This window comes from Sceloporus occidentalis, unplaced genomic scaffold (assembly GCF_023333645.1).
Source record: "Sceloporus occidentalis isolate IW3139 unplaced genomic scaffold, rSceOcc1.0.p SCAF_19, whole genome shotgun sequence".
In the NCBI taxonomy this organism is placed as follows: Eukaryota; Metazoa; Chordata; class Lepidosauria; order Squamata; family Phrynosomatidae; genus Sceloporus; species Sceloporus occidentalis.
Window position 1 is genome coordinate 12,844,687 of NW_028316999.1, and position 21,972 is coordinate 12,866,658.

The 21,972-nt window shown below is 41.2% G+C and overlaps 1 protein-coding gene across 1 annotated transcript in view; it reads left to right on the forward strand.

Moving 5' to 3' along the window:
• The window catches only part of LOC149302464 (2-oxoisovalerate dehydrogenase subunit beta, mitochondrial-like), a 90,826-nt gene that overhangs the window by 32,392 nt on the left and 36,462 nt on the right, over nucleotides 1-21,972 (forward strand). The window contains exons 7-8 of the mRNA XM_089482519.1: nucleotides 198-295; nucleotides 4,490-4,600. Of these exons, the coding sequence (XP_089338645.1) occupies nucleotides 198-295; nucleotides 4,490-4,600 (209 nt within the window). The remainder of the gene's footprint in view (nucleotides 1-197; nucleotides 296-4,489; nucleotides 4,601-21,972) is intronic.

Genomic DNA, 21,972 nt, shown 5'->3' on the forward strand with positions numbered 1-21,972 from the left:
AACATCCTTTTTGTAATCTTTTTGCAGTCATACTGGCGTTTTGTTTGCATAGAATAGGCAATTTTTATTACATGTATCTTCATGTCTGAAATGTTACGCTAGCTGGTTTTACAATGCAAGATATAATAAAATAATGGCCGTTTTTTTTCCTGGGTAACAGATGCATTCTTTAAATGCCTGACTGTTTTATTTTACAGTGGAACAGGTCCCTGTAGAGCCTTATTACCTTCCATTATCTCAGGCCGAGATCCTGCAGGAAGGAAGCGATGTTACTCTGCTTTCCTGGGGTACACAGGTCAGTTTTTTTTTTTAAATTATTATTCATTTACCTAATGGTATTTCTGTTTTGTCATCTAAATTAACAAACTCATTTCGTTCTTATAGTGAAATATAAGATCTTATGCTCAAATGAATCAAAGAGGTATAAAACGTGGTGCAAAGAAATCCTAAATGATAAATTTGGGAAACAAAATTACAAAGATTTACAAAGTATGTAAGGGATGTCACCAGATAGAGATCTAAAAGTTCTTTAATCACCTCCTTTAAAAGTAAGAAAGTTCTTGCGCTCTGAGTTGATGCATCTGTTTGCCCATGGAGCAGAAGATAAAACTTGATATTTTTGTCTCTTTGGCAGTCTGGAGGCCATGTGCCACTAATAATTTAATACCATACAGATGAGTGATCTGTTCACCTTTAGTATCTGCATCGGTCCTGAGCACAAGTCTAGACTAAAAACAAAAAGTTTTAGCCTTGAAATTGGTAAAAAAAAAAACAAAACTCAACCACTGCAACCATCACTTTGAACAATTAAATGGATGGTTTCATGTCCCTGAAACTCACGCTATAGAAGAATGGACCCCTTAATGACCATTGATGTGCAAGTCACGGGAAAGCAGATAAGGACCAAAGATCCCTTTCTTCTCTTAGCCAGCGTTGCTGACATTTCTCAAAATGCAGACATTCTGCAACACCAAAAAACTAACAAACACCATATTGGAATGCCATGTGCCCTTTAAATATGGTGCTGCCCTTCTTCCATCGCTCAGGAATTGAGATGCAAAAGTAGGTTGTTACCAAGGAAACTGGAAAAAGTTGAGCACATCTTCTTTTCCTGCGGTCTAGCATGCGAATGGCACTTGCAAGATGCTGCAAATATGTGGCATCTATATATAGCCCAATCACAGCTTGTATTAATTTGTCTGGACTCGAAATAACAAGTTTGGTATAAAGCAAAGAGTTTTTGTAAAGCCTAATTGTTTTATTGATAACGTCACATTCTGCTAGTTCTGCTAGTTAAAGACCTATTTAGTACCGTATTTGCTCGATTATAAGACGAGGTTTTTTTCAGAGCAAATGCTCTGAAAAATACCCCTCGTCTTCTAATCGTGGTCGTCTTATAATCAGACCTCAAATAGAGGTCTGACTATGAGACTAAGATCCAGATCCCCCCCCCACACACACACCAGTGCTTCCAATTTCCTGCTGTATACCGGGGCAGCGGGTGGACGTCCACGCAATCCGCGTAGACAACTTACGCTGCAGCCGGAAAGAGGTGTGGCTAGCAGCGGTTGTTGTCTGCGTCCATCGTGCAGACCTTCCCTGGCTGTCAGAGATAAGAGTTCCCCACAGTGCCGCACCGGTGCGGGGAACTCTGATCTCTGACAGCCGGGGAAGGTCTGCGCGATGGACGCAGACAACCCCCGCTGCTAGCCACACCTCCTTCCGGCTGCAGCGGGAGACAGAAGGAAGACTGCTGCCCCGGTATACAGCAGGAAATTGGAAGCCCCGGTAAGTGTGTGGGGGGTGGGGGGGGGTGTTAAATGGGGGGGAGACAGAAGGAAGACTGCTGCCCCCGGTATACAGCAGGAAATTGGAAGCCCCGGTAAGTGCGTGTGTGGGGGGGGGAGTGTTAAATGGGGGCATAGGGCATTTCTGGAGGCAGAGTGCTCTATGAAATGCCTTTTAATCTCCTGAACGCCACTCTGCCTCCTGAAATGCCTTATGCCACTCTGCCCCATAATATGCCTTTTAACCCCCTAAATGCCAGAGTGGCATATAGGGGTATAAGGCATTTCTGGAGGCAGAGTGGCACATAGGGGGTTAAAAGGCATATCATGGGGCACAGTGGCATATAGAGGGTTAAAAGGCATATCATGGGGCACAGTGCCATATTGGAGTTGCAAGCCTGGGGGCAGATGTGCGTAACTGGGGGGCAGGTTGGAAAATACAAGGAAATAAAAACAAAAAAATATTTTTCTCAATCATAGCTTTTATTAAAACATTTAATAGTTGACATGAATTAACATTTACTGGTAAAACTTTTTTTATTATAGGGTCGTCTTAAATTCAGGCTTTTTCTTTTTTTCCTAAATTAATATTCCGATTTTGGGGGGTCATCTTATAATCGAGCAAATACGGTAGTTTGAACCAAAAAACATCATCAATGCATGCGGTCCATAGCGGATATCAAAGAAGATTTACAGTCGCAATAATGCTAAAAGACAAAGTGGAAATTAACAGGAAAGCCTTTTTTGGCACAAGGGACAATGATGTGTGTTGGTATTTGGAATTGGGGACAGATCAATTCATACAGCATCAGAAAAAACCTGTTTGATGTATACCATAGGCACGTGTAATCAAATATATCAATTGTTAACATAGGTTTTTTACGAAACCTGATTTTACATTTTCTTGTTTTAATTCCAAAGTTACCCCAGAACAAAATCTACATAACAGACTGTCCAATAATGGGTCTTCCAGGTATTGTCAGACTGCACACCCTGATCCCCGATAGGTCCTTTTGGGACTTGTAGTCGGCAAGCTGAGGAGCGCTGCGTTATGTAGCCTGTTTAACATGCATCTCACTGAGCTTTACTAGTTACATATTCACCATGATTCATATAATAGGTGGAATTCAATATCTTAGTGCAATTTACTTTTTAATTATTTTTGATGCGCGGTACACGCTGACCATAGCCACCCTTTGGCATTGCACTTCAGTTCAGTGTTTTCACTAGATGATTCGCACATTGAGATAGCTTTCATTATATCACCAAATCAGAAAAGAGTACATCCGCCGTGCCTCTGTAATTCACACGTTGACAGACCAACTATACAATAAAAAAGTATTGCTGGCTGTAAAACACTCTTCATTTACTGTACGTCTGAAGAGAGGCCTCTTACGACAGCCCGCTTGAAGTTACTGCTGCTGTTCTCCATACAAGTATGTGAAGCAGATTGTAGCAGTTATTTTCTTATATTTCACATTATCAAAGAAATAGAATGCTGTGAGTAGATTGACATCTGTTTTGTGTCAATTCCAGGTGCCGTAGAATCCTGCTTCGCACGAATGCATGGAGTATCATTGGCTTTTTTTTTTTTTAACCAATGTCTTTTTTTTATTATTAATTAAAAAAAAAAAAAAAAAAAAATATATATATATATGTATGTATGTACCCTTAGTTTTGCTCTATGAAGAATGACGGTAGTCTCACTACTCAATAAAATAGAAGATGATGATTTCCTCCCTATTACTCCTGCACATCTCATCAACTGTCTCACTGCTGGTTAATAAATGTTATATTAATGTGTATCTTTACCATTGATAACCGTTTTTATTCTTAGTAGGGCAATGGTTTAATGTTCCATTATGCATACAGGGAAAATGCTAATCAACCACAATCTCGATTCTCACACCTATATGCAACATATTACTATTATTTGTCTTGTATTAATGGCAGATCAAACATAACATTGGTAATATTAGTATCAATCCCATGTTCTAAATTACTTCAAAAAGCCATTAAAGAGAAACTGCACCCCTGTAAACAATCTATGATGAATATTGTGTGGATTTTACCAAAATAAGTAAAAAAAAAATATATATATATAGGCGAAATTCACAAAGCAGGTTACAGCTTCCTACTAGGACTGATGTTGGGTCTGCGGTTCAATGTGCAAGAAATACACTTCCTATTCCTTAAGTGGAGGCAGTTGGATGGTCAGGGCTAAAAAAAACAAACACAATTAAATCCTGATTTATTAGTAGAGCATTAAATAAAGATAATAAGACACATGGTTTACAGCACGGGATTAAAGTATGGTTTCCATCACGTGTGGCAGTCACCTGTTAAACTTTATGTGACCTGTGATATTAATTTCACTGACTTCATTATACATTATGAAGGATTGTCTGCGATGAGCTTTCCCCAAAGGGGGTGTTGTGACCCTGCATAATGCATGGTAAGATCTGTGAAAGGATGTAAATCTCCGTGCATTAATTTTTCGTTGAGAAGCCCTGCACATTTCACAAAAGAAGTTCATTGGTGCTGTTCCTTTTATTATATACAGTCAAATTAGTAAATGAAAACTGCCAACTTCTGCTTATTGAATATACCACTTCATTTCCTGATGTGTAGGGAAGGCTTGTTTCTTGTATGTTTTAATTTCTTTCTTTTTTTTCTTTTTTCTTCTTACTGCTTGCTTCTAGGTTCATGTTATACGTGAAGTTGCAAATATGGCACAAGAAAAGCTTGGCTTGTCCTGTGAAGTGATCGATTTGAGAACTATTTTACCATGGGACATAGAAACAGTTTGCAAGGTACAGCGATATGTTTACTTTTTGGAATTTCTATTAAATCCCTACTATGCTATGCCAGCGATTTACAGGGGAAGAGTTTGGGGTATTTTAAAATGTGGAATCAATACATTCTCTTGCATTTAGTATCATTCTCATAGCAAAATGAAGTATTCTATCATTGAACAGGATGAACATGGAACCAAACCAGTTTAATACTTCCTTTGTGCGATATTGCCATATTTTACATCACAGCTAACTATGCAACAGGGACTTTGTATTTAGTCCACAGTAAGGAGAACTAAAGCCTTCTGGCTGATTAAGAATTTAGATTTTATACAGTTTTCTAGCTAAAACCAGAGCGAAAACTAGCACCTTCAGCTTTAGAAATTGCAAAATGATGATTTTGTTCTGGAGAAGTAGGGCCTCTTTAAAATAGTAGCAATACATAAAACATAATTAGTGATATTAGAAAGAAAAACTTTAAGTAAAATAGAAAAAAAAATCACATTTTTGCAATCTTTCTTAACTTTTCTAATATACTTTTTTTTTTTTACTTGTAGTGGAAGTGGTAAGGGGCAATTTTTTGCTGATGATGTCATGATGACATCACTGGGCTCCCAATCAACTTTTCCAACATTTTCCCCCAGTTTCCCATTTTTTTAATTACATTTTTTTTTTAAATGTAAATTTTTGGATGGGGAACAAACACTGTCACACACGATCAGTCAGCAGGAACCCGGCAATGCTGGTTTCTGCTGACAGATGAGAGTCTAGGCTCTCGCTACAAAAAAGTCAGAACGTATCTGTACTTCCTAATGGGTTTCTTGCCACAAATTTTAAGGACATTCAGGTAATGTGTCTGATTCCAAGATTTGTGTATAGAATAAAATAGTGTAAAAGAGTTGTTTAGGATCTTGAGTTGTATTTGGAGAGTCTATAAACAAGTGTGATTATTTTGTACTTCACCTGGTTTCATAAGGTATTTGGTCTTCACAGTTTAATCCTCATGCATTTATCATTGTCATTAAGATCAGTTAGAAATACATTTTTCTTGTCGAGATTCTGTGATATATATATATATATATATATATATATATATATATATATATATATATTGTCTATGTATAGTATAACTACTGTGAAACCATGGTCGGAACCTAGATATTGGTTCAACTTTGAAAAAAGTCTGACAAAAGTTTGCATCAGAAAGTTTTTTTTAAAACATAACCCCTCCACTGTGTGAGTTAATTGGCATTACTGAGTGGTTACTGCGATGCAGTGGTTTTCCTTCTATATTGTGCTTTGAGTAGAATGTCCTCTGTGATGTGCTACTACCTTTTGGCCCAAGGAGCAGGGATGAAGGATCCCATACACTCACACCAACCACCTCCTTCCAAACCTCTCGAGACCTCAGCACACACACACCCCACCTGCTGTGCCCATTCCTGTCATATGCAGTTAAGGCTGATGCTTTTCATCTACAGGACCACCTAACGTAATATTAAGGGGCCCTGCTGACCACTTGCCTTCCACAGCATGGTGGCATCTCAAGAATTTGAGCCAGTCCTCCTTCATGAAATCTGCCCACCCATGGAAGTGCTGGCCTGGTTTGGTCAATGTGCCATGTTAACACTGTTGGAGACATGTTACTTTTATGAAGAATGTAATATCACATGTGTGCAGACTCTGGTGGGACTCTGGACTAAAGCTTTCTCGAGCCCACCGTAAACTGCTGTATAGTGCATAATGTAATCGTTAAGTCCACTTTGTCTCAGTGATGTTTTTTTCCGTTTTGGTCTATGCAGATGCTTGGAATTTTTTTTTTGTAATACAAAAGCTTGAAATTCTGGCATTTCATTGTTTATATTGGGTGAGTTTGTTTTAATTTTCTCAGTATACGTTTTTTTCTTTCTCTGCCTGGTGAGCTGTATAGCTTATTTTTATTATACTTAGCCAATGGCCACAAAATAAGTTCTTGTATTTTGGTTGTTACTTTTTCTGTGAGCTAATGTTTTCCAACTGTTTTAGTCTTTTTGGACATACAAACTTCACTTTGGCTGCAGAACTTACACCTTTCATTGTTGAGCAAATTGTTGGTCGATGTTGATCTTGGCGCTCGTCTATTGTTCTGTATGTATTCCTTTTGTTCTCCACTTTAGATTATAGCTGTAGAATATTGTCTTGATTGAAGGAAACACTAACGACTAATCCAAATGATTTTACAAGGTGCCTGATGAAGTTATAGGGTCGTAAAGTCAATCCTCAACTATTAAATGCCCCACAAAATAAAGGTATAGCAACTAGTTCATGCAGAATTAAGTTTGTCAAAGTTTCAAGTACAGCTAAACCTTTGCATGTGTAGGAAAAATTATTGATTTTCTGTCATCTCTAATACCTCTGAACTCTTTCCATCCAACAAATAAAACTGTTAAACATTGCATTATTAAACTACTCTCTAGATCTGTTCCCTGGGAAGATCATAGAAGGTGGGATTTAAATCGGGAGAGTCTTACACACCCTTAATATTTTGCATATTAGGCTAGCATGTAATTGAATCCCTTCAGGCTTGGGAGTTTTCATAACCAAAGGACCAAAATATTTTTTTTTTTCATTTTTACCATGTTTGTTAGAGCATGATTCCCCTTTTCCTTTTTTGATGAACCTGCACAAATTATCCATCATTTTGTTCAGGAGGAGTAGAGTCTTCTTTTAAAATCATAAGAATGCAAAAAAACAGAATGTTGCAGAATCTTGTAATACCTTTTTTAAAATAAGAGATGAGCTTTCGGGAGTCCTCCCTTTATCAAGTCAAAAGCATTTCTGACCAAGCAAGTGAAAAACACAGTTTAAAACTGACCAGTACATGTTCTGATACAGGGTTAAAACAGGGGTTAAAACAACATGGTAGAGAATTTGCAGACAAAAAACTAAGAGGGTCGTAAATAGTAAATAGTGGCATATACTGCACAGATAAGGCTAGAGGGGGAGCAGGGGTGAGCGTGTAGGAGAGAGAGAAGAAGAGAAAGAAGAAAAAAAAAACACAGGTTATAGGAAGTTTTGATAGTGTGCTAAGAAGCTCAAATCCACATTAAGTCCTCTGTTTTTACAATCATAAAAATGTATCATTTTGGCTTCAAATGTCTTTCTTTCTTGGGTGTTTTTGAAATTACCTCTCAGTGTTTTGATTTTAAGGTCATGTATGGAGTGACCGGTTTGGGTGAAGTGGTGCCCAACTGGAGTGCAAAGGTTTTCTTCATCATGATGATTGATGGAGTATCTGTGCAGATTCATCCTTTTATTGAGTTGCTGGCAGGTTTCACCGATGTAACACCCTATAGTACATTTGGTGCATTGAATCATGTATACAACATTTTGTGAAGTGCATGAGTATGATCCTTTAATATTGTATGTCTTGTTGTTGTGGGTGGCTGTGTTGCTGGTACAGATGTGTTGGCAAAGTTTGCATCTGGCTTTGTTGCATGGTTTGCTTCCATTACCTGTGTGTGTAGTTTCAGTATGTAGTTTGCTACTCACCAGCTTTTGTTTGAGATTAGCTGGTTGTCTGAAGGCCAAGATGGGGGGTTCAGGGAAAATTTCTTTTAACACCACATCCTCTGCTAGCATTGGCTGCAGATCCTTGATGATTTTTCGGATTTCTTCTAGGGCAGGATTGTATGTGGCTACTAGAGGTATGCGTGAGGATGTTTGTCTGTGTATTGCAACAGGTGTTCACGTGGTGTTTGTAGAGCAGAGTTAATTTTCTTATTGATGATCCTAGGTTTGTATCCCTTTTGTTTGAGTGTCTCAGACAGTGTTTTTAGATGCATGTCTCTGTCATCAGTGTTGGAGCAGATGCGGTGGTACCTGGTGGCTTGGCTATGGATGATGCCTTGCTTTGTGTGGGATGGATGGAAGCTGGATTTGTGCAGGTAGTTGGATCGGTCTGTAGGTTTTCTGTATAGGGATGTATGTACTGTGTCCTTGTTTATTGTGACAGTTGTATCCAAGAAGTTTACACTTTCTGTGGAGAAGTCCATTTTGAGTTTGATAGATGGGTGAAATCTATTAAATGCGTTATGGAACTCTCTGAGGTTTTCTTTTCCGTCCGTCCAGACAATGAAAATATCATCAATGTAGCGATAATATTTGTAGGGTTTGTGAAGTTGTGTTTCCAAGAATCGTTGTTCCAGGTCAGCCATAAATAGATTGGCATATTGTGGTGCCATTCTCGTCCCCATGGCAGTGCCCATGGTTTGCAGATATATATTGTTGTTGAAACTGAAGTAGTTGTGTGTGAGGATGAATTCTATGAGTTTAGTAATGGTTTGAGGACTGTATTTCTGGTTATGAGTATGTTCTGAGAGGAACAGAGAGCAGGCCTCAATTCCATCTACGTGTGGGATGTTGGTGTATAGAGATTCCACATCCATGGTTACAAGTATAGAATTGGCAGGCAAGTTTGTAATTTGACTGAGTTTGTTAAGGAAGTCAGTGGTGTCTTGTATGAAGCTCCTAGTGTTTTTAACAAAGGGTTTTAAAATATTTTCCACTAAGCCTGAAATTGGTTCGGTTAGTGTGTCCATACCTGTTATTATAGGTCTGCCTGGGTTCCCTGGTTTGTGGATTTTCGGAAGCATGTAGAATGTCCCTATGTTGGGATTGGTGGGTATGAACGTTTCCAATCCTTTTTGCTGTTCCTCTGGGACAGATCTGATCAGCTTCCTCAGTTTGGCAGTGTATTCCTTGGTGGGGTCTTTGATCAGTTTCTTATAGTATGTGCTGTCTGATAATTGTCTGTTTCCCTCTTCTATATAATCTTGGGTGTTCATAATAACGACTGCTCCTCCCTTGTCCGCTGGTTTGATTGTGATGGTTTGATTATTCCTTAAATCCTTGATTGCATATCTTTCTATTGGTGAAAGATTAGCTCTGATTTTATTATGGTGCTGCTTTGTGACTAAGGATGCAGTTCTTAGCCGGAAACTTTCAATGTAACTGTCCAATTTGCTGTTGCGTCCTGGTGCTGGAGTGAATTGAGAGTTCTTTTTCTTGATATTGTAATCCGGCGTTGTGGTTGTTTTCTCTTTATTGTGAAAGAACTCTTTTAATCGTAGTCTCCTAAAAAATTCTTCCAGGTCTGAGTACAGTTCAATGTCATCTAATTTTGTACTTGGACAAAATGATAATCCTTTGGAGAGGACAGATATCTCAGGTGTGGACAGTTCGTAATCTGAAATATTTATAATTCCTGAGCTGTTTGTGTTGTAGTCCGGGTTAGTAATGAAACCATCGGCTGTTTCAGGTGCTCTGAGTGCTTTAGTGGTGATCCTGGTCTCTCTCTCTGTATGGCGTTTGCTGACACTTTGGGAAAGCCTGTTAAGTTTGTTGTTTTTCTTCATGAAAAGCTCTCTTTTGTTTGGCGTTGAAATATTGCATTTCTTTTTCCACTTTTACAGTCGTGTGTATGTTCATTCCCCGTAGTTTCTGAAGCAGGGATTGTTTTTCATTTTGAATGCTTGTTTTTTTCTTATATAGTAGGTGGATAAGGTGATTCCTAAGTTTCTCACTGGTGCGTTTGCAGAGGTTTTCAGCATATTGTGAGTTATGCGTTGTAGCGACTGGATTTTTGATGCTCAGTCCATTGGGGATGAGCCTTCTTTTCTTACAGTGAGATAAGAAGTATATGTCACTGTTGAGCTGTGTTTCCTTTGTGGTGATTTTGAAGAATTGCTTTGTTTAAAATCATAGCAATACATAAAACATAATTATTGGTGATAATAGATAAAAACACTAAAAAAAATCACAAGAAAATATCTGGCTCAATTTATGTTCAGCAACATCTCCTGATTACAGTCATACCCTACATCCTCATCCATGGTTTACATATTACCCCATATTACATATTTTTTGAATACTATTGGCTTAAGAAGTGTGGGGGTAGCAATTTTTTGCTAAGGGGCAATTTTATTTAAGAAAAAAACATATTTTCATATAGTTTTTGCACTGTTTCCAGTGCATACATTTGATTTTATTATTATTTCATTATTTATTTGTTAATTTTTTTCGGAAGATGGAGAAAAGATTTTTGCTCTCTTAATAATTGCAATCTGCCATCAGAGGGAGCAATGGCAGAGCCCAACAGAGTCTAGAAAGCCTGAGGCTCTCCTGTCCTCAAGTGTACTTACTGTGACACCCACCGGGACACCTACCGCACGGGAATTCCTTGAATGACTGCATACCGGTGCTAGCGGCATCAGTTGGCAGGAAGGCAGCAGAGGAGCATCCAGGTTGTTGATGGACAGCCTGATCTACTGTGTTCCTGCCGCAGCAACTAAGTCAGGATGTGCCTTTACATCCTAATAGGCTTCTTGAAACAGATTTTCCCTGCCATCCCAGGTGACACTAAGGATAGACTCCTCCTCCGTACCTGATAGGGCAGGACTCAACTTTAAAAGGGCCCTCCCCTCCTACTAACACCAGTGTTTTTTTCCTGCCCTACCAGGTAGGGGACTCGTCTACCTTTTATTATTTTTCTAGGCTCTAGGTTGAGCCGTTTCCCCGGGCTAAGCCCCCATTCCTGGGGGATACCTTGCACCTCAGCCTGATGGCTGGTGCTGCGTCGCCCAACGCTTGTCCCGGTCGCGGCGGTGTTCGCGGCTGCGGCGGCACCGTCGTCCCCGGTGGTGATCACGGCGGCACCGTCGTCCCCGGTGGTGATCGCGGCGGCACCGTCGTCCTGACGGTGATCGCGGCACCGTCGTCCCGGTGGTGATTGGGCCGCAGTGGCGCCGGCGTCCCGGCGGTGTTCGGCTGCACCGGCGTCCGGGCGGTGATCGTGGCCGCCGTCCTGGCGGTTAGCGCGGCAACTCCTCCGGCCGTGTTTACGGTGATACCGGCGGGTTGCGGGCACCTCCTATAGCCTGGGACGCCTGCCGGTCTGGCTGTTCAGCGTACAGATGCCGCTGTTGCGGCTTACTGGCTTCGGCCAATATGGCGTCTGATGTCTTCCGGTTTTGGGCTTCTGCACTTCTGGTTGTGCGTTCCAAGCCTCGTTTTGGTCGAAATTTAAAATTTTGGCGCCAAACTCTCTGCTGTTGCAGATTCCAGTCTAATTTCAGCTCCTTTCACTGTATATATATAGAAGGTAAGTGATTTGGATGCTGTGTGTGTTCCTGCTGTTTTCTTTTGGTCAAGTGCTGTTGCATCTTTCATCATGTCGGCCCCTGATAATTCTGAGCCGCCCTCTGTTGAGGACAAGCCTAAGAAAGCTGTTATGAAGTCTAAACATGCCCAATGCTCTGGGTGTCACAAGGCTTTGCAGGATTCAAGGAAGAAACTCTGCTCCGCTTGCCTGAGGTCTGTAGCGGATTCTGAGCCGTCTGGGGGTAGGGAATTTTTGGTCTGGCTTAAAGAGGAGATGCAGTCTACCTTCTCTGCCTTCCGTCAGACGGTTCCTGTTCCGGTTCCTGCCTATCATCACCTTCCTGCGGTACAAGACCCTGCTCTCCTGGGGCGTCAGCCTTTGTTCTCAGACTCTGAGTTTGATTATCCTGAGGTAGAGGAAGGTTCCTCAGAGGAAGGAGAGATCCGGGAGGAAAGTTTTTTTTTTTTTTATTCCCGGTGGAGGAAATGGAGACTTTAATTTCTGCTGTGAGGTCAGCTATGCATTTGGAGGAGGCCTCCACCCAGAAAAATGACTCTTTCTTTGGTGCCAGCTTCTCCAAGCAGTCTGCCTCGTTTCCTGTTCATCCTGCGCTTTCTGACATTATCAAGCAGGAATGGAACCACCCGGAAAGGAGGGTTAACCTGTCCAGACGGGTTAAACGCATGTTTCCCTTTGATGAGAACTTTGCTGATTTTTGTGCTACCCCGCTGGTGGATACGGCTGTTATGAAGGTCTCCAGGAAGACTACTCTGCTGCTTGAGGATGGCTCTCATTTTTCTGACCAGATGGAAAAGAAAGCCGAAGCTGCAGTTAAGAAATCTTTCGAGGCTTCAGCTGTGACCTTTAAACCTGGAATTGCTTCTGCCTCAGTTTCCAAAAAAAAAAGCTGTCAAAATTTGGCTCTCCCAGATCGAGGAGGATATTGCTGCCAAAACCTCCAGGGAGACTATCCTCAAGAATGTTGCTGCCGTGAGATTGGCCGTGGATTTTCTCTGTGATGCCTCAATTGAAAACATCCGAATGACGGCCAGAGCTTCGGCGCTTTCGGTGGCAGCTAGAAGAGCCTTGTGGCTTAAGGCCTGGGCGGCGGATAATGCCTCTAAGAACAAGCTTCTTAATATCCCTTTTAAGGGCAAGACTTTATTTGGGGAAGAGCTGGAGTCCCTTTTGGAGAAGACCACAGGGGACAAGCATTGGATGCCTCAACGAAAGCCTCCTTCGAAAAGACTGCAGTCCTTTCGGCCTTTTTTCCCGGGACAATCTAGAGGCCATAGTTCTAGATTCAACCCCTCGTCTAGAGAACAAAACTTTCGAGGCAGATTCCCTCGTGGAAGGGGGAGATTTGACAGGATCGCCTTCCCCAAAGCGTTTCAAGACCCCAAGAACGCTGCATGACGCCTCCTCCATTCCGGTGGGAGGAAGGCTCCGTTTTTTCACCGACAATTGGTTCTCACTCACCCGAGACCCCTGGGTGAGAGCCATTGTATCGCACGGCTATCAACTTCAATTCCGGACCAGACCTTCAGACCGTTTTTTGATCTCCCACCTTCCTCCAGACCAGGCAAGGCGGTCGGTCCTGTTATCCACCATTCAGCAGTTGTCAGACCTCAGAGTCCTGGTTCCTGTCCCCTGGCCAGAACTGGGCCAAGGGGTTTATTCTCCGTTTTTTTTGGTCCCCAAGAGACCGGGTGGTCTTCGCTTAATCATAGACTTGCGTTTTTTGAACAGTCACCTCCAGTTCATCAGGTTCAGGATGGAAACCATAAGATCCACCCTCGACACCTTATGCCTCAACGACTTCATGGCTTCATTAGACCTAAAGGATGCATATTTCCACGTTCCCATCCATCCGTCTCATCAACGTTTCCTGAGAGTGGCGATTCCTCGGGGTTCAACTGTCCAGCATTTCCAGTTTCAAGCCCTTCCATTCGGATTGTTGGCAGCACCAAGAGTTTTCACAAAACTTTTGGCAGTCGTGGCGGCCCATCTCCGTGTCCAGGGAATCTCAGTCATTCCTTATCTGGACGATTGGCTTATCCATGCCCGGTCGGCGCAGATTCTTCGAGTTCATCTTTCCACGGTGGTCAACACATTACAAGATCTCGGCTGGATTCTGAACTGGGACAAATCCTGCACCGTTCCCTCTCAACATCTAGTGTTCCTGGGTCTTCGTCTGGATTCCTGCTCCGGGAAAGCTTTCCTTCCGACTGCCAGAATAGAGGGGATTCGATTCCTAGTACGCAGGATTCGCTCTGCGCACCGCAGCTCCTTACGTTTATGTATGTCCCTGCTGGGCAAGATGGTCTCCGCAACTTATGCAGTGCCCTGGGCTCTGGCCCACATGAGAATACTTCAGGGATTTGTCCTCAACTATCTGGAAGACAACCCATTGGCTCTGGACAGGCGTGTCTGTCTTCCTCCGCAGGTCAGAGCTTCCCTCTCCTGGTGGCTCCAACAGAACGTCCTTGCCGCAGGGAGAAGATGGTCTCTTGTCTCCAAGGTACTTCTCACCACCGACGCCAGCGTCAAGGGATGGGGAGCTACATATCAAGACCTGTTTGTGCAGGGTCTCTGGTCTCCAGCTACGAAACTTCTTCCCTCGAACTGTCTGGAGTTACTTGCAGTAGAAAAAGCTCTGCATCACTGGGAGCATCTGCTCGCCGCAAGGACATTTTGCTTCGTTCCGACAATCAAGCAGTCAAGGGGGCACAAGAAGTCCTCGGCTTCTCCGTATATCGCTCAGGATTTCCTTTTGGGCAGAGTCCCATCACATGACTCTGTCCGCCGTTCACCTCAGAGGAACTTTGAATTCTCAAGCAGATTTCCTGAGCAGAACTCCTGTGCTAAGCGGCGAGTGGGCTCTGCATCCGATGGCCTTCAATCTAATCGTCCAACGGTGGGGCTTACCCGAGATCGACCTGATGGCATCCAGAGACAATGCTCAGATTCCGGTCTTCTTTTCCCTCAGGCCTCAGGATCATCCCTTGGCAATAGATGCCTTCTCACAGGAATGGAATTTCCGTCTCGCATACGTTTTCCCTCCGTTTGCCCTAATCTCCAGGGTCCTACAGAAGTCAAGAAGGACCACGCCTCCGTGATCCTGATAGCACCAGACTGGCCGAAGCGGGTCTGGTATTCCGACTTGATCGCTCTAGGTCTCTCTCCCCCTCTGAAGCTCCCAGCTTGGAAAGACCTTCTACATCAGGGTCCATTCCTACACCCAAACCCTGCCGTGTTCCACCTGACGGCCTGGAGATTGAACGCGGACTGCTGAGGCTCAAGGTTTTTCTTGTCATTTGGCTGAGACTCTTCTGCAGAGTAGAAAGAAGGTTACCTCTCTGCGATACATTAAGATCTGGAAGAGATTTCACAGTTGGTGTTGTTCCAAGGGGATTTTGCCAACTTCCTGTTCCTCTGCCTCTGTTCTGGATTTCCTCCAGGAAGGATTCGACTGTGGACTTCAGCCTTCTACGATCCGGGTGCAGATTTCTGCCATCAGTGCTCTCCTCGGGTTCGAGCTTATATCTCTGCCTGTGATCAGACGTTTTGCCAAGGCCATCGTCAGGATACGTCCTCGTTCGGTCACCAGGATGGTTCCGTGGGACCTGAATCTCGTCCTTCGAAGACTCACATTACCTCCTTTTGAGCCTCTTCAGTCGGTTTCTCTGTATCTATTATCGCTGAAGACAGCCTTCTTAGTAGCGATTACTTCCGCTCGTCGGATTTGTGAACTCCAGGCTTTGTCTATGAAGGAACCGTTTCTCCATTTTTTCCCGGATAAGGTGGTTCTCTCTCTGCCGCCCGAGTTCGCACCCAAGGTTCAGTCGGCTTTCCACAAGAACCAGGAGATTGTGTTGCCTACCTTTTTTCCTGCTCCTGGCTCGGGTGAAGAAGAAGTTCTTCACACTCTGGATCTGAAGAGATGCCTCACCATCTATTTGGAACGGACTCTACCCCTGCGTAAGTCCTCTCGTTTATTCGTGGCCTCTTCAGGGCCCAACAGGGGCATCAGTATCTCCAAGTCTTCCATCGCTAAGTGGATTGTTGCAACCATCAACTTGGCATATTCTGCAGCCGGCCAACCTGCTCCTGTGGGGATCCGTGCCCACTCTACTAGGGCAGTCTCCACTTCCTGGGCTGAAAGATGTTGTCTTTCACCCGACCAGATCTGCAAGGCGGCTACTTGGCGGACTCTCCACGCTTTTGTGCAGCATTACCGTCTCGACCAGATGGCTCAGGAGGACTCTCTTTTCGGTCGGAAGGTCCTTGAGGCTGTTTTGTCTCCTTAGTTTGCCCACCCTTCTTCTTTGGTAAATCTATCCTTAGTGTCACCTGGGATGGCAGGGAAACAGGAAGTTCTACTTACCGAGATCTTCTTTTCCCTGTCAATCCCTGGTGACACGTTTTTGTTCCCTCCCTTCTTTTCAATAAATTTTGTTGCATCGGATTGCTTTGCCTGTGTGGTCTTTGGTATTCACTGGTGTTAGTAGGAGGGGAGGGCCCTTTTAAAGTTTTGAGTCCTGCCCTATCAGGTACGGAGGAGGAGTCTATCCTTAGTGTCACCAGGGATTGACAGGGAAAAGAAGCTCTCGGTAAGTAGAACTTCCTGTTTAAGGAGGTTCAGGAATGTCCTAAGGGGCCCGAAGGTGTTACACAGTGTTTTGTTGACCCATGAATATGGTCCATTTGTTAAGCTTAACTGTAAAATGTCATTGTTTTAAGACGGCCTTGCTCACCAGCTAATAAATCCAAAATCCCCTTGGAAACTAAATTGCTGGGGTGAAAGGAATCTGAAATGATAGATGGATATTGCTTGACTCATAACATCTATTTGGCCTTATTTAATGTCCGTCACATGACGCACAATCTTTAATACTGGCTCAAGTAGTACAAAGTCCACATTATGTTGCAAATGACTAGTATAATGTGTTCCTATTTACATTTGGGCATGTTTTTCTTAATCTTGTTTGTTTTAGCTTGTTCTAAATCTCGGGAGAACTTGAATATGAAATATTGAGCTGTAGGCTGGACTGCATTATTTAAAATTATTGTATTGTCCATTGTTTCTTTGCAGGGGCCAGTGAAACAAGCCATGGGTGTTTCACAAATACCTCTCACTAAACCAGCATTATATCAGTTAGGAACACTACTTTAGTTTGTCTGCTGCTCACCGAGGTAGCACCGTCAGAATTATGCATGATGCGACTTGTGCTTTCAAAAGCATAGATTTGCTTTCATGAACTTTCTGAGGTGGCGATACACTGTAGAGTAAGCTTTTTAAAGTGACTGCTCGCGGCTCACCTCTCTTGTATGTATTTTTCCACATGCTAACTGGGATACTAACCATCCTCTCATTGACAAGACCCGTGTAGGCCATAACATATGTCAAGGGCTGTTGTTTCTCTCGTTCAGAAGAAACCTGCTTTGCATTTTGGTTCCAGACTACCTTTGTGAGTGGGACTAGGATTCACAGTGGGGCAAATCTATTTAAGGTGTGTGTATTCTTAAGAAAGTTAGTCTCACCCTATTGAATGGGCTTTCACATGAAAAGAGCCCTCCAGTCTTTTTCACACAAAAACACTTCAAAAAACAAGTTGAGACTGTAATCACCGCTAGATTTAATATAAACACGTATGTCCAAAAATATATTTTCTGTTTATATACATAGTATATGTTTCCATTTAATATATTTGTACTTGGAAGAAGCACCATTGAAAACTTGACATATGTAATCTTCTTACCATATAGTAAAATTACATTTGTGATTAAATGATTTAAATGATGTAGCCTCCACAAGGACACAGGCATTTGGTTCCCAGAAAGAGTCTGTGTCTCCTAAACAGGGACGCTTAGACAAATGCATTTGTCTGCCTGTCGTGAGAATTCTGAATATATACAGGATCATCAACCTGTCTTAAATATATTCATTTTGTTTTCATTTTCTCCTTCATCCTAGAATGTTACTTTGGAAATGTTTTGTATTCAGTGACTCATTTCTTCTCTTTCTGGCATTCAAAATATAAAGCCACAGTCAACTTAGCCTAGGGTTTGTTAAGCCTTGCCATACACTTACACACGGTTAACACCATATAGTAACATTCTACACGCTAACATTCTACACGCATGTACGCGCATGCTAACAGCATACACTAATACACACACTCTAACACTATATGCTGACATACACACTCATGCTAGTGCAATACTATAGCATTCATAACATCATACAAACTAACACCACACTCTTATACACATGCATACACTCACACACACTATACATACAGTGGCAAGAAAAAAGTAAGCATTATGCTTAGAAATGAATAGTTGTAAATGCACATCAAGAAACGGGATATTATTTTAAAGTATTGTAAAGTAATTTAAAAAAGGGGGGTAGGGTCAGGGAGGTTAATTGCTGCAAATTGCAGAAAGGAAACCATGGCTGAAAATGACAATAAATGTTTATTAATCCAGACTGACTATAGAATGTAGTGCTTGCCTCTTAGCTACAGGAAGACCCTTTTTTTGTTTTATTTAATTTTATCACAACCACTAAAGAAAATTTCCCTTTAAACTCAAATATAATTCATATTATGTATTACTAATCATATACTTCCAGTATTTAGGTCCCCATTCCTAATTATGATACTTTAACAGCCAAAAATACAGAGCAAGGTAATTTTGAATATATGGCATAAAATAGGCAATTTACAGGGTATGGTTTAAAAAAACAAAACAAAATAACCCCAGAGTTAATAGAGTACTGTAAGTTCTGGTCATGCCACTTGGGTACTACAATCCACTAGAGGCCCCTCTAAGACTTGCTCTTGTGTTTGTAAAGTGATTGGTCTTATGATTTATTGACAGTACAAAGTGGAGTGTATTTCAGAACTGTGTGTGTATGTATGTATGTATGTATGTATATATATATATATATATATATATATATATATATATATATATATATATATATATATATATATAATTAAATTATGCTCATAAAGTAAATGGTCTTACTTTAACTTATTAATTGCTGGCCAAAGTAGTTTTTTTGTGAGTCTGAGAAGTGTTGCATCTCGCCTGTGTTGTCTTAGAGCTAAGAATGCCAGCTTGAAGAAAGGAGGAGGCAGTTACTGGCAGCATAACGGCTTCATTTGGAAAGTATACATTCACTAACTCTTGGGGTATTCCATTTTTAGCAGTTTCCCATTCTCATTACCAAAATACATAAACCAAAGCACAGACCAGACCTTTTATGTGGCTGGGGACAGTCAGCTCAGACTTAAACAAACTTTTAAAATTACTGCTTTAAAGCTAAACTCTGTGTATTTTTTTATGTTTTTTTGGGGGTCAGACCCTAAAAGTACAGAACCTACAGACTGGCAGTTTAATTATGCAATTTAATAAACATAAGGGTATTTCTGGATTATTGAACGAAGACGTGCAAAACCGTGAATCCTCAAAGCCACCAATTGTTTGGCTCTATAAATGACATATTGCATATATTTTTATATAGTTACATTTGACATAAATCCATCATAGAAGGCAGTAACGTACATTTAGATTTTTCTTTATATGAAGGGTGCCACAGAGTGTGTAAATCCTACAATAAGTACATAGTTTTGGTGTATTCCGCTTCATGCTCTTATGTAGCATTCCTTCCTACCGGTTGTCATTTAACAGAATTATTTTTGCTAATGTGGTAACGTTGTGCATTGCAAATAAGTTGGGAAACTGCATTTATTGTTTAACAGTTTAGAATTTGTTATTTTTGGATGCATAACAATACTCTCCTTTGTGAGACAGCATTATGCTGTAGTTTGTGTCATTGATATTTTAGCTTATATATATATGTGTGTGTGTGTGTGTAGGTATGTAATATATCTATATATATAGATATCTATATCTATAGATATAGCCTAAGCCAGTCTTCAAATAAGTATAATTGAGACAGAGAGTCCTGTCCCCGGCACTACCCCACGCAGGCACATGAAGAAGATCACGCAGGCACATGCGGACTATGGGACCAGGAAATTGAATTGATAACTAGTGAGTATGGTTTTAGCATTCATTCCAGTTTTCCTCATCTCTGCTATACATTGTGTAATCTTGACTGGTTGAGATCTATCACAGCTGGCTGTAGTCCTGTAACCTGTCTGTGGTCAGGAAAAATGTATTTGTTCCTCAAATATTTGTTAAAATACAAAAGAAATAATTGTTCTTTTCATTTTTACTACTAACATCTGTTGTCCTAAAGAGTAACTGCCATGAACCGTAGCTGCTGTGACTTGGGTTTGGTATGTGTTTTGTCATTTCTTCTAGGCATAATTATGGAAGCTTTTTGTGTGTTGTTTTTATTGTAAATGTATAGTGTTTATAGCGTAAATCCACAGATGACAAGTCTGAGTATAAATTACAAGGAAGTGCAAGTATTTAAGGTGCTGTTATAGCAATGCTGCTGAATTTACTTTAAGTAAATGCAGAGTTTTAGAACTAAATCATAATTCCTAGTATTGCTAAAGAAAACTTTCTTAAATGCTTCTGTGTTTTCTGTAATTAAGCATTCAGATGAAAGAATCTTATTTCTGATTAGCCAATACTTATTTTCTTGACATACTAGGGAGTGCAATTCATTTTATTACTTAGGTGGAACAGAACAACCCCTTCACAGCAGAGAAACTAGGACTGAAGGACCGAAGATGTCATGGCCATTTTAAGGCTTAATCCCTGCCTGTGAATGGGATATCAGGCAATGGCAGCTTGGCTTCCCCACTGACAGCCGGGGCCAAAAAGTTTGGCCCCAGAGCTGTCCGATAGTATGTAACTGTGCTCAATTACGTTAAGCGGGGATTTCCTTCCTGTGATCTGTGGTGTTAAACCAAATATAAAAATATATTACAAAGGTTCGTCTACATTCAAAGGTATTTATTATAAGGTAATAACACAGCAAACACATTTATCCCAAATACACATGCATAGCCAAACCCCACAGGACAACGACCCCCTTTTATCTCTCGCTCTATATACATATATTTATAACTATTCTCTTCCACACACTTTGATCTCACCCGCTGTTAATCCTCCACATCTGATAATAGCTCACTGCTGGGAGCTGACCATAGAGGATAAAAGAACAGAAAGATTTCCTGTGTGGCATTATATTATGTACCCTTCATTTGACATCACATCCTGTTTCCAGTGTATTCATGCATCACTTCCTTTTAAGCACCTGAGTCTTGAACTGTGGGAGGGAAGGATTCTAAGAACACCCACCTAAACCTATGACATACAGGGCCACTATAGACTCAAATTGGGTTTTCTGCCACTGTAACCTACTGAATGATCGCATGGAACTGCCATAAGGCTGCTGAGAGGGATCTCTTAAAGATTCCCTGACTGCTGTATAGGGAAACCACACAGGGAAAACAAAGTATTAAAATATATATATATATAATCCCTCATATCGATCCCTCTTAGATGGTGTGACACCCATGGGTATTTTACATCAGACTTTTGAAGTTACAGTGCCATGCTAAGTTTCATTTTTTCTCAACTAATAATATCTGCCCTGTAATGGCTAAGATAGATAAACATCCTAAGCATATAGGTTCATGGTATTTTTTTTCTCCATTGGCTCTAGTTGTGTATTGGGTTTTGTTTCATTTTTTTGCCATATTTATATAGTTTCACAAGAAAACCCTACTTGTCCTGAAAAACACAATATATAATTTGTGGGTTCACTATATGAGAAAGAGGGACGCTAGGGTTGAACAGAGACATAGTAAAAACTCAAATTGCCATTGTCCTGTAGTGTAAAATGGCCACGGTCCTTATGGGCTTAAATTTATACACTGTTGAAGTGTTTTGTTTCATCTCAAGTATTCCTAATTTCAAAAGGAATTTTAGAACACAGATTCTGTTCCCCTTTTTCTTCAAGTAATATTTTATTATTTTGTCAAGAAATCCAATGACGACATAGTTTGTTTATACTTGCGCTAATATGATAAGAAAGGTATCTAGGTCACTAGAATATATTTAGCACTTAAGATCTTTATTTTAATCTCTGATTATGGCTTCATACCATTAATAGTCTAGGTCAGTTGGTAGAAGTCTGAGGATTGTGAGTAAAAGTTTGTGGCTGAAACCTGGTGCAATGTTTGACTTACTGGGGTGATTTATGTTGTATTTACCGGAAATACATAATTTTGCAGGAACTAGCTTCATTGTATTT